Raw genomic sequence first — 12,566 nt, 5'->3', positions numbered from 1 at the left:
CAAGCTTTAACTGTCAAACTGTATCAACACATCAGTTCTTTACAGGCAACACTGTACAAGGAGATCAAAAAAGTAAAATATTGAATAGTCAAAACATACAAAATTGAGGCCCTGACAAATGGTTGGTTTTCAAATTATGTAGTTATTATAGTCCTATCACATATTCTGTTTTCCCATTTGAATATTTATGCATTTTGTAATGCCACCTAGCTTCATTTCAATATTAAGACAAACATTTCATTATCAATGTTTTTGAAAAACATCTGCAATATGTCAATAACGAAATCACACAGACGCAGAGTTAACGAACGTCTTTCCCGCAAATTCACTCAGGTTACAATATTAACTAATGAGAATAATATAATATATTTCTTTCTCCTCTTAGGAAGACACACAAAACGTATATCAAAAATGTATGTTATGAACCTAGCTTCCACTAAATTCAAATTTTTTAAAAGCACGTATGAAAAAAAAGCCCTAGATGAAACTGTAGATTACAGTGTGGGCGCCGGGCCCTGCACACATCATCAGTCCCAGCTATGCATTGTGTTGTAAGAACCTTATGGTGCAATTACTGGCAAAGTAGCGTGGGCGGAAAAGCTTCTGTTAATCATGAGCTCTATTTTATCACTTCCAGGTAGGAACCCTGTGCTGTGCGAGGGAGCTGCATTAGCACACTTGCCGAAAGATGCCCAGTCTACATTACCATAATTGTGGCCAAAATGTCAGCAAAACAAAACTGAGAATTCCTCATTCTCTATCTCCCCCTTGTTTCGAAAAAAATGTCCATTTCTAAGCTCCGCCTTATGGCCCTGCAGCCCTTCTCAGTCCAATACCAACAGAGAAAAAGAGGAAGTTAATTAAGTGAAAGAAAAGGCCATCCACATGCAGTCAACACCTCTTGTCTTGGCAGTTTGTACGGGGAACCATCAGTGACAGCGCAACTCCTCCAGAGGTTCATTTGTTCTTAATGTACATTACAGTAAGAGTGTGTTTGTCTCTGGGCATGTGTGTGAGAGAGAAAGAGAGACAGAGTGCATAACAGGGGGAGAAATTGAACTATTACTGTGAGGTGTGTGTGTGTGTATCCGCCAGTGTGTGTATTCCATTAAATGCAAGCACGGTGTACCAGTGTTAATCTATGTGAGTGGCCAAGCAGGCGGCAGAGTGTGAGTCAGTGCGGGGGTGCGGACATGGAGTGAGGGTAAGGGGCCAACTAATGCTGAGTGGCAGTTGATAATGCCAGACCGTTATATCAGCATCTGCCCTCCGGCTCCATGCTTACCTCTGCGAGCCTGCTGCTGTCATCAAGCATTTCAACAAAGACACACACACACACACACAATTACTGCCTTGCAAACACTCCGCATTCTGCAGCAAACAGTCCCTTGCACAAAATCTAATCAAACAGAGGTTATGCGACGCCTCAAGCCATCGTAACAAATTACAACTTCATTTGATGTGTGCATATCTCGTCTGCTGCCACAACACAAATCTTTGCACAAACAGAACATTCTAAACCAGCCTCACAAGAGAAACAAAGCGCCATTTTAGTTCCCAGGTACAGAGTGAGCATGTTTCTTTGCCTCTCACTCATCACAAACACGGGTCTGTGTCATAGCTGCAGTTTATTTTTGAGCATCTTAAAGCCCTTCAGAATGAGACATCAAAGGTGATATTTCTGTTCATCCGCACATCATATTTCTCTGATCAGATAAGAAGTATCAAAAATGGAACATTCACATCAGTAGAGCGTGACATTTTGAATCAGGCCATTCCTTAATGGCTTAATACAGTTGGCCTCATGCAACTGACGTCTGCTGCTAAAATCCAATTAACCTTAGAACAGCGCCGATAATACAGGATTCTTTTGGTTAACTGAACGTACAGTGCAAGTATTAACACAGCACACACAGACAAAAAAAACACAACCACACACACACCTTGACTTAAAAGCCTCGATGCAGAGAGAAACAAGCCCGTATGAGGACTGACAGCTGATTTAGAGGCACACAAGGCCACAGCGGAGGCTTGGCACTAACTAATGAAGTGTATGGAAATGAGCTTGGCTTTAAAATTGTGAATCAACTTGTTTCTACATTATCCAGCACATGAATGCCGGTAATGTATTTCTTTGACTTCAGCACAACAAGAAAGCTGGATATCAGACAGAGCTACATGTGTACTTATTTGCCCTTGAACCATAATGTACAAAATGATTCATTACAGCAAACCTTGGGAATGACTGGTTGACAGTGAAAGTGGTTTTTATTTTATAGTAAAATAAAGTAGAGTCGAAAAAGGAACATTGGTGAATGCACATGAGTGGGTCATGTAATCAAAGCAGCCCTCTACAACCCAGAGTTGTTTACTTCAGTGAGCCTTTGATTCTTATCCTGTTTGAGGCAGGACTAGTGAGGTTTAAAGCCTTTGGGCAGACTTAAGTCAATTCTGAACCTTTCCAGCAAAGCTACTGAGATTTTCTACTTGATAATGATCCGAATTAGTGTCAGAGGGCATAAAAGTCTTCATTTAGAAAAGCTTTTTTGGGAGTAATATGTAGCATTCATTTGTGGGTGACACAAGGTTCTCAAGTGATGCGCAGCTAACGCGAGTCATAATCATTTAATGACTCATAAATGAATGCATCATGAACTAATGTTGGTCACTTTTAAAAATTATCGAGTCACTATGGGTTTATGTGATTTTTCCTCCACCAATTAATGTTTACGCACAGTTCAGTGACCACCAAATTAGCTGGTTAAGCCACATAAAAAAGGGCATTTCAGAACTATGCATCAAATCATGCACCAGGACCAATTCCCATAGAAATATGAAGCTGTTGGAGCAGAGGAAGGAAGGGACAACTTTATATGTAAGATTGTACAATGTTAAAGTATGCTCAACCATTTTTCTCCAATTCTAGCTTTGATGTTTGATCACAATCAAACATAGGGACTTCTATTCTTAAAAGGCGAGAAACACCCTGAATTCATTCATCTTCTAAATCATTGTGCATTGCTTAAGCATGCGTTTAGCCCCCGTATTGTACAGTGTTACAGATTTGGACACAAATGGTTACTCACTTGTGTCTCTGTGGTGTGAAAAGAATGGAGATATTTTAACTGCACAATGTGCTGCTGGCAGATGGAGAGCAGCCAGAAATCATGTGAGACAGCGTGTGGAAAATTGTGCAATCCCTGGAAATTGAGCCGAAATTGAGCAGCAAAGCACGGCTGCTCCCGTGGCCTGTGAGCCGTGTAGCCAGAGGATCAGGGCCACCTCAGACAAAAGCCCAACACCCAGGGCTGAGAAAGAAAAACGGCCCCTGGAGTGCACACCACTTTTCTGTCTGAAGCCTCAAATGCAAGTCATTGATTCTTTGGAGCACGTCACTAAATGACCCTAATTGAAAGCCTGTAAACAAGGTCACTTTTTTTCTCCCCCCACCCCTGAATCTTAAACATGTTAGAGCAGAGGAAGGAAGGAACACACTAACCTTCTTTAACATGTGAGAAGGAAAATGGCTGTGTACCAGCTCTATCTCTACAATTTTCTCCTTTCATTGAGGAAAAGTACTATTTCATTCATGCCATTTCCGTTCATTCATCAGCTGGGGCCAGCCTAGACTCACAGTGCCATCTCCACACCAACATTCTTATCAATGGAAGTGACGTCAGCACAGGCTGCAGCTGGGGGGTGGGGGTGTGGTCACATGGTTCAGTGAGGGGTATATACAATAAAGTTGCGCTGACAGTGGAGCTGAAAACATTCACTCAATTGTACATTAGCGCCAGGGCTGCTGCCATTCAAACACACCGCACAACTAAATAAAGATCAGCCTGTTTGTTATTTTCCTGATGTTGGTCACAGCCTGAAGAGAGAGGGGGAGCAAACTGAAATTCTCTCAGGTGATCCACCATTCATGAAATAATTTTGGCTTTACCCGCGTTGTGAGTTTCACCACATCCCCACCCCCCTGTGGGACTCCAGGTAAGTGGAACGAAATTTAATTTTGTTTCCATCTCAATCCATGACATAGGTCTGGACATTTTCGTACTGTTATTCATTTGATCTTAATTACTTTCTGATTTTGTTTTGTATTCAAAAATTAAGGAGTGATTTATGCTTAGGCTTGATGAGTGTGGAAGAATTTCTTTTTCGATCTCAACTTTATAAAAAATAATTCATGTGTTTTTTGCAGCTTGGCGACTATTGGCTTTGTAATTGTAAAGCAGGTGTATACTGCTATCGATATGATCTTTAAAAAAATAAAGTTATACGAAATAGATTTTGTAAGATATAGAAAAATATGTTTACAGCTAGTTTCCTTTTATCATTTCTCTTTATTTATTAGTTTTACTTAATTGAGAATTTAACACGTATATTAAAAAAACACATGTAATATATCAATGCACATGAATGCATCGATATTTATCATGATGATTAGGAATTGTAACGTAAAAAACCCAATAAAATATGTTGTTTTGTATATATTTTGTGGGGTGGGCGTTATTAAAGAATTAAGTGACTTCAATGCGCATAAAATAATGTCATAGAAAAATGTCTACGTGCAGTTGCTTCTCAAGAGCAATGTACAAATTCGGCACATATTTTTTTCAATCGTGAATAAAAAATAAAACGTGCGAAATATTAAAGCCAATTTAATCAAATCGAGAGTCTAAATCACGTATTTGTCGGAGTAGTTACCTTTCGAGTGGATTTGTTTCGTTTTCCACCTTGTTGATCCAGTTTATAAAAATGGAAATAGTTAACAATTTGGGCTTCACGCTGTGCTGTGCTGCCCAAATGTGTGCTCGACTGCATTCCACCACTGAGGAGAAATATGTCCACACCACACGAGGACAACGCCGCGTTTCTTACTGCTCCCCACGTTCATTGACTAAAAAATGGCTTTGCAATCTAAGATCTAATATCCAGCTCATTTACAATTTGGATGGACCACTCAGGGACCGCAGGGTTAAATAACTCAACCGTAGCCAGCAGCTTTACGCATGACATCCCCGTGCGTGCCTTCTTTATCCCGGTGTCCTGGTCACACCGCTTTGACTCGTGGAATACCAAAACCACAGCCAATACATAGACAGAGCTCGGACCCATTTGTATTTTCTGCATTTTTCTTTTGAAATAGACGTTTTACGCTCAAAAATGGCAAGCGCTTGCGTTCTGGTTGAGTTGGCTCCGAGGAAGAGGTGAGACATTTCTTAATTGCTAGAAATTCGGACCAAAAATTCAATTCGTGCATATATTTATTGTTGTAACAGTGTATGCGGTTACATCTCATGAGAATACAAAAATATGAGAGCGTGAATCAATTAGGTCGGGCGGGGGAAAGATAATAAGTGGTTTAACGCACGACTACAGACACATAAATTGTTCACGTAGGTTCGAGGCGCAATTTCTATATGCAAATTGTTACCTTCCTCAAAGGCTTGGGCAGTCAGACATCGAAATAATCACGAAGGGTTTATAATATATCCCTTTATCTCTGTGTTTTCAGATGGATGAGGTTGGATTGGCAAAAAAAGGGACCTGGAAATAAATATAAAGTGGAAATAGATTTTCCATCAAAAACACACGGAATAAAAAAACAGACATGAGAGAGACAAGCGTGTAACTTTCTTTGTTGGATTTGGCATAGCTCAATAGACTGCGTTTGGCTGCGTGCTTTGTTCTCAAACGGGTGTTCAATTCAGAACTAATCACAGTATTAACTGCTTTTGTGGTGGCTCCTCCATGGTGGAAACATGTTCTGTTATAAAATAAAAAAACTGGTTATCAATTCCTATTTAAAATTAATGGCAGGCAATTTGTGCTCTATTACTTCCGTCAGTAAAGTATTTTGTCATCTTCTTTACATTTAAGACTGGCTTTTTCACTAAACAGCCAATTATTCCAACGATTCAGATGTGCATTTATTTATTTTTCACAGAGTGAATAATTTCTGTGTGTCTTTTGTCTCTCTCCCTTTGCCTTCTTATTTTCTTCTTCAGGTGCTTAACCTCCCTCCTGCCAGTTCTGCATGGTCATGACCTGTCATCACGCCCCTTCCACAGCCCAGCTCATCCTATTGGTCCTGCTCATTGTCACTCCACAGCTGGCTGGCACCGCCCCTGCGTGGGTTGAGGGAAGGGAGGGAGGGGTGGAAGGGCGCACCCGGACAGACCTAAAAGAGGACAACCTCGCCCCCTTCCTCTCGCCCCCACCCAAGAGTATCTCCAGCCCTGACAACGCGTCGCTAGACCGGGGCTGGGGTCCGGGTCGAGATAACCTATCAGATAAATTGACTGACCCTGCGCGGGTACTCGCTGTTCTTCTGGAGGCCCTGGACCACCCGAGGGAGAGTGAAATTCAGGGGGGTGCATACAGAGACTGGGAGGAGGATCAGAGTCAGGAGATGCCCTCCATTGAAGGCTTGGAGGATGGTGAGATAAGCAGAACAGGGGAGACAGAGGGTGAGACGGGGGAGGAGGAGGAGGAGGAGGAAGGGGAGGAGGAGGGGGAAGAGGAGGGCCGACGGGCTGATAAGGCTATTGAACAGCTAATTGTAGGCCATTTGACAGCTGCTCAGGGTGGTGACTTTAAGGAAAGGGATGAGGATGATAAAAACACAAGGTCAGATCAAAGGTGGTCCGTGGAGGATGTGGGAGCTGATGGTGTAAATGAGGAAGAAGGGAAAGAAGAGGAGGAGGAGGGACATTATTTAGAAAGTTTATTAAACAAGGCAAGAACAGGTTCGGCCTCACAGGGAGAAGAGTCCTCTCTGCAGCGCAAAATAAGAGGCTACTTCCAAAACATTGACTTGGGTCTCCAAGATAATGAGATCTTGCCTCCTCTGAAGGGCTACAAGGCATACAACACTCAGCTAGCACGAGCAGGGAAGAAGCAGCACTGGGAGGAGAACCAGTCCAACAACCGACCCTCCACGGGGGGCAACTTCATGGACGAATTTGAGGATGAAGGTGAGGAGCTGGAGGAAGAGGTTGAAGAAGAAGAGGAGAGCCTCTCCCACATGGAGGAGGAGGCCAGAGCTCGCGCAGAGAAGCAGGAGGTGCTCCGGCAGCAGGAGGAGGCGGAGCGAGCCCGAGAGGAGGAGCAGAGGCTGGCAGACATCGCCTCTGACATGCTGCTGCAGTACATGGGGAGAAAGCAACAGTCCTATATGAAGCCCCGGCAGAAAAGCAGCATGGGACTCGCCAGCAACACCGCAGAGGACAAGCGCTCCGAAGAGGTCCTCCCCGACGAAGACGACCTGGACCAGCAAATGATCGACAGGCTGATCGAGATCAGCAGCAAACTGCATCTGCCCGCTGATGATGTCATTGAGATTATTAGTGACGTAGAAGAGAAGAAGAAGAAAAGGAAAGAGTTGCAAATGCTGCCAACCAACAGCAACCCCGTTGCCCCGCGCTTTAGGCCTCTGGTACCTCTTCCTCTGGCTGCGCCTCCTATCTACCACTACACAGCCTCAAAAAACCCCAAGAAAGCTCCTTATAGGTACAACAAGTCCAACAAGAAATGGCACAAGGACAATGTCAAGTCATACAAGCAGGACTATTGGTATAAGCCTCAGAAGCAGCTTGACTACTGGTATAAGCCCCAGAAACAATTTCTAGCTTTCCCCTCTTATCCATACTACCAGAAGCCATATCGAGCATACTACCCTGTTTATTTCCCATATCCCAAAGCACAGTACTATGGCAAGCCCTCCCCATCCAGAGACCAGCCGTTCGCCCCCCAGGAACTTGACCTCCAGCCCCCAAGGCGCAGGCACCGAGGTGGGGGTAAGAACCGAGGTCATGGTTGGAGGCAGCAGCCAGCGCCACGCCTGCCTCTCACCCCTTATATCTCTAACTATATCCTTCCTCACCCACGGACCTACCAATCCCTACCTCCACCCAAACCAATAACCCCGCCCAGGAGAGGCAGGAGACCCCCATTCGTCTATCAACAAGTCACACCGGCAGATGACTATGAGGAAGATGGACTGGTGCCTCAGCTGAACAGTGAGGAGGAACTGGAGAACTTTATTGAGAGGATCTACATGAAACGCAGAATGTATTGAGAGACTTTTTGGACATTTTATCAGATCAGAGCGACTGACAGAGATGGGATAGATTTACAGTAGCTGGAGAAAGGCTAAAAGAGAGGTGAAAAAAAATGACTCAGAGATATGTGTTTTGGGCCTGATGAGAATTTGAGAATCAAGGAGTAAAAAGTACGATTTTTTTGTTGTTTTAATCACTGTAATTCTTGTTGATTTTCTTGGTCAGGGAGACGATGAAGGGGTCTCGGTTTTAGCTCCCTGTAACCATGTTCAGCCTCTTGCTCAGTTTACATTTTGAAACAGAACATACCATGGTGTATGTCTGCCTCCATTCAGGTCAATCTCTGATGCTCTTGCATTATACAGAGTTTTCTAGAGGACACACGGCCACACACACACACACACACACACACACACACACACACACACACACACACACACACACACACACACACACACACACACACACACACACACACACACACAAACACTTCTACATGTAATCCAATTGTTGACACATTCAGAAGCTGATGTGCCAATTGCAAGAGAACCATGTTTACAACATCACTTTGTATCTTTTGTTTTATATTCTGTATGTCATATTACAAAACTAAAGTAGTTCAATGACTTCTACGGATATAAAAAAACAGAACACTGCTATTGTCAAATGTTCAATGACAGTATATTTTGTTGTATTTGATGTGTGTAGTTGCCTTTCTTATTCCTGATTGGATCACCTTTAAAGAGCTGCAATTTGCAAAGGTGCAAAAATACACACATTTCAGTTTTTCAGAGTTAAGGTTTTAGATTTTTGCCTTACAAGCAGCATGATTCTTTAAGGGAAACATCATATTGCATAATATTATCATTTCAACCGGTCCCAATGTAGAAACCCTGTGGACTCCAAAAGCACAAACTTAAACACTAAACACTTCCAACCTGGTGGACGAAGGGTTTTCAATCATTTTGGGATCCAGAGGTTCTTGTGTTAACTTATTTCTGGCAGTACCACCATAAATACCATAACCACCACACCACTCCTTGACATTGAAGGAGGCCTTCACATTTTTTGATCACATCCTTGGCCATATTTCTTGCATCATCCATTATCTATACTTTCAGCTTTCTTTACAAAAAATACTTGAAATCACACGAATCTGTTCTGCAGCCTTTTAAAACAGATTTCCACCAAGAGGCTACAAACATTTTGTTCATTTTCAGAAGAAATTCATTGAAAAGTTTCAGGCCGGGGAGTCAGGGATTGTGCTTAAACCGTTAAATGCACGTCTTTCTACTTGCATCTTAAAAAATGAACAAAAAAAAAACAAAAAAAAGAGAAAAAATAAAACAGTATAGGGAATTCACAATGGCTGTTTTCTCTGAATAAACTGTGAACATAAAAAAAAGAAATCTCAAAAGGAGGAGGGCCACTGTGTCCGCAGTGAAGCCATCTGTCTTGTAAAAGGAGAGTGTTGTTGTTGATGTCACCTTTAGCATTGTAAGATGTACAGTGTGAAATAAATATGCCCGTGCAATGTGTAAATAACAGCATGATGATTACTAGTTTTGCTATATGATAAAAAATAAAAGCAATTATTTTATTAAAGTTCAGTTTTTTAATGGCTTTTTGGCGAGTGCTATGTTGATACTTGAGTAACACATCCGATTACACGAAAGAAAAGACAATTAGCTGAAGCGCAGCGACAGAGAAACACCTTCAGAGGGAAAGTGTTGTACTCCGAGGCAATCGGAAATAAACATGAAAAAAACAATAAGAATCGAATTGAGAAATGGGAGGAATAACTGAAAACGGAAAAAGTAAGTCAGAAGGAGGAAAATGGTAACTGCAGTGATTGATGAGTCACATGATTGGTGGATGAGTCATCCATCTGTACACTTTACTGCGCAGGAACACACACACACACACACACACACACACACACACACACACACACACACACACACACACACACACACACACACACACACACACACACACACACACACACACACCTCTTTGAGCTGTATAGTAATTTAGCTGCTGGCATTCAAGATAAAGATTGAGTCATGTTCGCTGCCTCGAGTCAGCCAATCAGCCGGTGGAAAGGTGTTTGGTAGATAGGTTTTTTGCCATATCTTGTTTCCACACCTCCCCCCTCTCACTTCACATGGGCAATATGGCCAATCCTGCTTTAATTCATTGAAGTGCGTCTGGCTGCCGTTTGTTTGGCATCACAACAAACTGATGTAGTCTGTCAGTGCTACAAACAGTGACTAGCAGGCTGTCAATATGCTCTAATTGCATGTTATCTTGCAACGGTACCTTTCATGGCCGTATCTTGGCTGGTTGAGTGATTTCTGGACACCGTGTTATGAATGCAGATTTATGACTACAGCTTCTGTACCGTTTGGATAATCACTGACTGACTATACCAATGGAAAAAATGATTTATTTTGTTGTGAGCAGAGGGATTTATTTTATTTTATGTTTACATAAAAGGACGTAACTTGTGTCAACAGGACTACAAAAGCCGCTGAGAGATTAGTGAGGGACCCCTGTCTGTAATATTTCTATTCAGCAATGTAATGATATGACAAGAAGATCAATACTTCTTTCTTGTCTGTAATGTCAGCAGGAGATTATCCCAGCTTTAAATAAATAAATAATCATTCATTCCTAAACATCTACGTTCTCTATTTTCTTTCTATTTAAGGGGAACTCCCTCGATTTTAAGTTCACAGGTCTTGGGCGAAAGTTGTATGATGAGTCAGTTTTGAGGCTGAAAACTACCAGTTTGAAAAAGATCTGGAGGTGTGGGCTGCAGTGAGGAAGAAATACATTTAATCAGAGCTCTATAGCTGACTCTGGCTCTCATCATATTTGTTATGTGTGGACGTTTTGTTTGTTTGTATTCTCATTTTAAGTCTGAGACAAATAACGTCTACAGAATGTATTAATAAAAGAAGTAGTACCATCAATAATATCAAAACAGAACTCACATTCATCCACAAACTCTTATTTCTTCAGATCAAACTATAGTGAATAACCATCAGCATTTTCTAAATCCCGAAACACCTCTGCTTTCCTTCACAACAAGAAGTACCTAAAGCTAAAAGTTTGTCGTACTGTAAGACTGAGAGAAGTCAGTAACAGCAACAGGACTTCCCTATGTCACTAAGGACGGCTAACAATCAGTCAAATGCTGCAGATAATGAGCTACATCTCGACAGGGTTTTGGAAAAGGAGCCAAACTGTACCATATTGTCATGGCAGCCGAGTTAATAAAGATACAATTAGGAAGCCGGACCACCAGAGATAAACTCTACACTACTACATGTCTACACACCTTCTTTCCCTCCTCTGTCTTCAGTCAGTTCCCATTTCCACAGTAAACAGTTCCCTCTTTGATGACTCTTTGGTAGACTGTGATGCCGTGTATATGTGTAACGCTATCATTGTAAAAGGGAGAATGCGATTAACAATGGTTAACACTCTGCATGATATATAACGATGTGTATAAAGTTGATACATTATATAATAAACAAAAAAAGCATTGTTTGGATGCTGCTATTTAGATTCATATTCATATCTTTGCGTAAAAACACAAAATTGAGATTTAAAAAAACTCCAGCACAATAGGATAATTGTGTGTTAAGCTTTAGATCACATTACGTCCTTATAGTAATCATTCATATTTTGCCTGTTGGGTGCACTGTAATTAAAATGCAATTTGAATTTTTCAAAAGGCTCCAACTCTCAGAGGCACAAGATTTGGTAAACATCCAGCTCCTGGTACAAAAGAGTCTGACAGCAAAGCAATTCATCAGTAATGGCCCCAAGAAGCCAATGCATTTACAAAAGCAGAAAAATGCCAGCCATTAGAAGAGTGAACATTAAATTAATACAGTTTTAAGACCTTCAAAATCTGATTAAATAATGATCATGCACTTTTACAGCGGTGAGGACTTTGGCTCAACCTTAAACTTGAAATGCCGGCATGATATTAGCTAAATAATATTTGCTGTGCATGACTGTGAATACAGTTGAGTTACAGTGTCCAAAGCAGTGATGCAGAAACATACACATTGAAAAAGGTGCAAAACTACCCATGAGTTATGTGGCAAAAGATGTGTTTACACATGACAGGGATGAAAACATGAAATAGGACAAAATCAAGCATTACTGATACAAAACAGGTAATATCAGGTTGCATGGCAACTAGCAGTATCTTGTTTTGTTTTTTTTGTTCAGTAAAAGGTGTATTTTTATGCTCTGTTTTGATGTTTTTCCCTCTTTACCTATTATCTCTGTACATGTCGGCTCTTTGTTAGGACTTGTGACATGATTATGCAGCTATTGTGGCTAAGATCTTCTTGATAGAAAGTGTTTTTAAGATGATTCAAGTTAAACTTGGATCAAATTAAAAAAGACATAAAAAACAACACTGTTCATCCTCGGCAATTATACCCTTCTTGGTTGGATTTAACACTGCTGTTT

General features: G+C 41.5%; 1 protein-coding gene across 1 annotated transcript; it reads left to right on the top strand.

The window, feature by feature from the left end:
• The first annotated feature begins 3,783 nt into the window (after window positions 1-3,783).
• Window positions 3,784-9,674, top strand: LOC104945608 (neurosecretory protein VGF). Its single transcript, XM_010771312.1, has 2 exons — window positions 3,784-3,993; window positions 6,015-9,674. The coding sequence occupies exon 2, from the start codon at window positions 6,044-6,046 to the stop codon at window positions 8,084-8,086; it is 2,043 nt and encodes a 680-aa protein (XP_010769614.1). The 5' UTR covers window positions 3,784-3,993; window positions 6,015-6,043; the 3' UTR covers window positions 8,087-9,674.
• The last annotated feature ends 2,892 nt before the right edge of the window (window positions 9,675-12,566 follow it).

This window comes from Notothenia coriiceps, unplaced genomic scaffold (assembly GCF_000735185.1).
Source record: "Notothenia coriiceps isolate Sejong01 unplaced genomic scaffold, NC01 NC01_scaffold00009814, whole genome shotgun sequence".
NCBI lineage: Eukaryota > Metazoa > Chordata > Actinopteri > Perciformes > Nototheniidae > Notothenia > Notothenia coriiceps.
Note: the sequence above shows the minus strand (reverse complement) of the source record. Positions and strands in the feature narration are given on the sequence as shown.

Bases quoted from the DNA above. Each gene is read 5' to 3' on its own strand.
- LOC104945608 (XM_010771312.1), top strand. From the start codon at position 6,044: ATGGTCATGACCTGTCATCACGCCCCTTCCACAGCCCAGCTCATCCTA.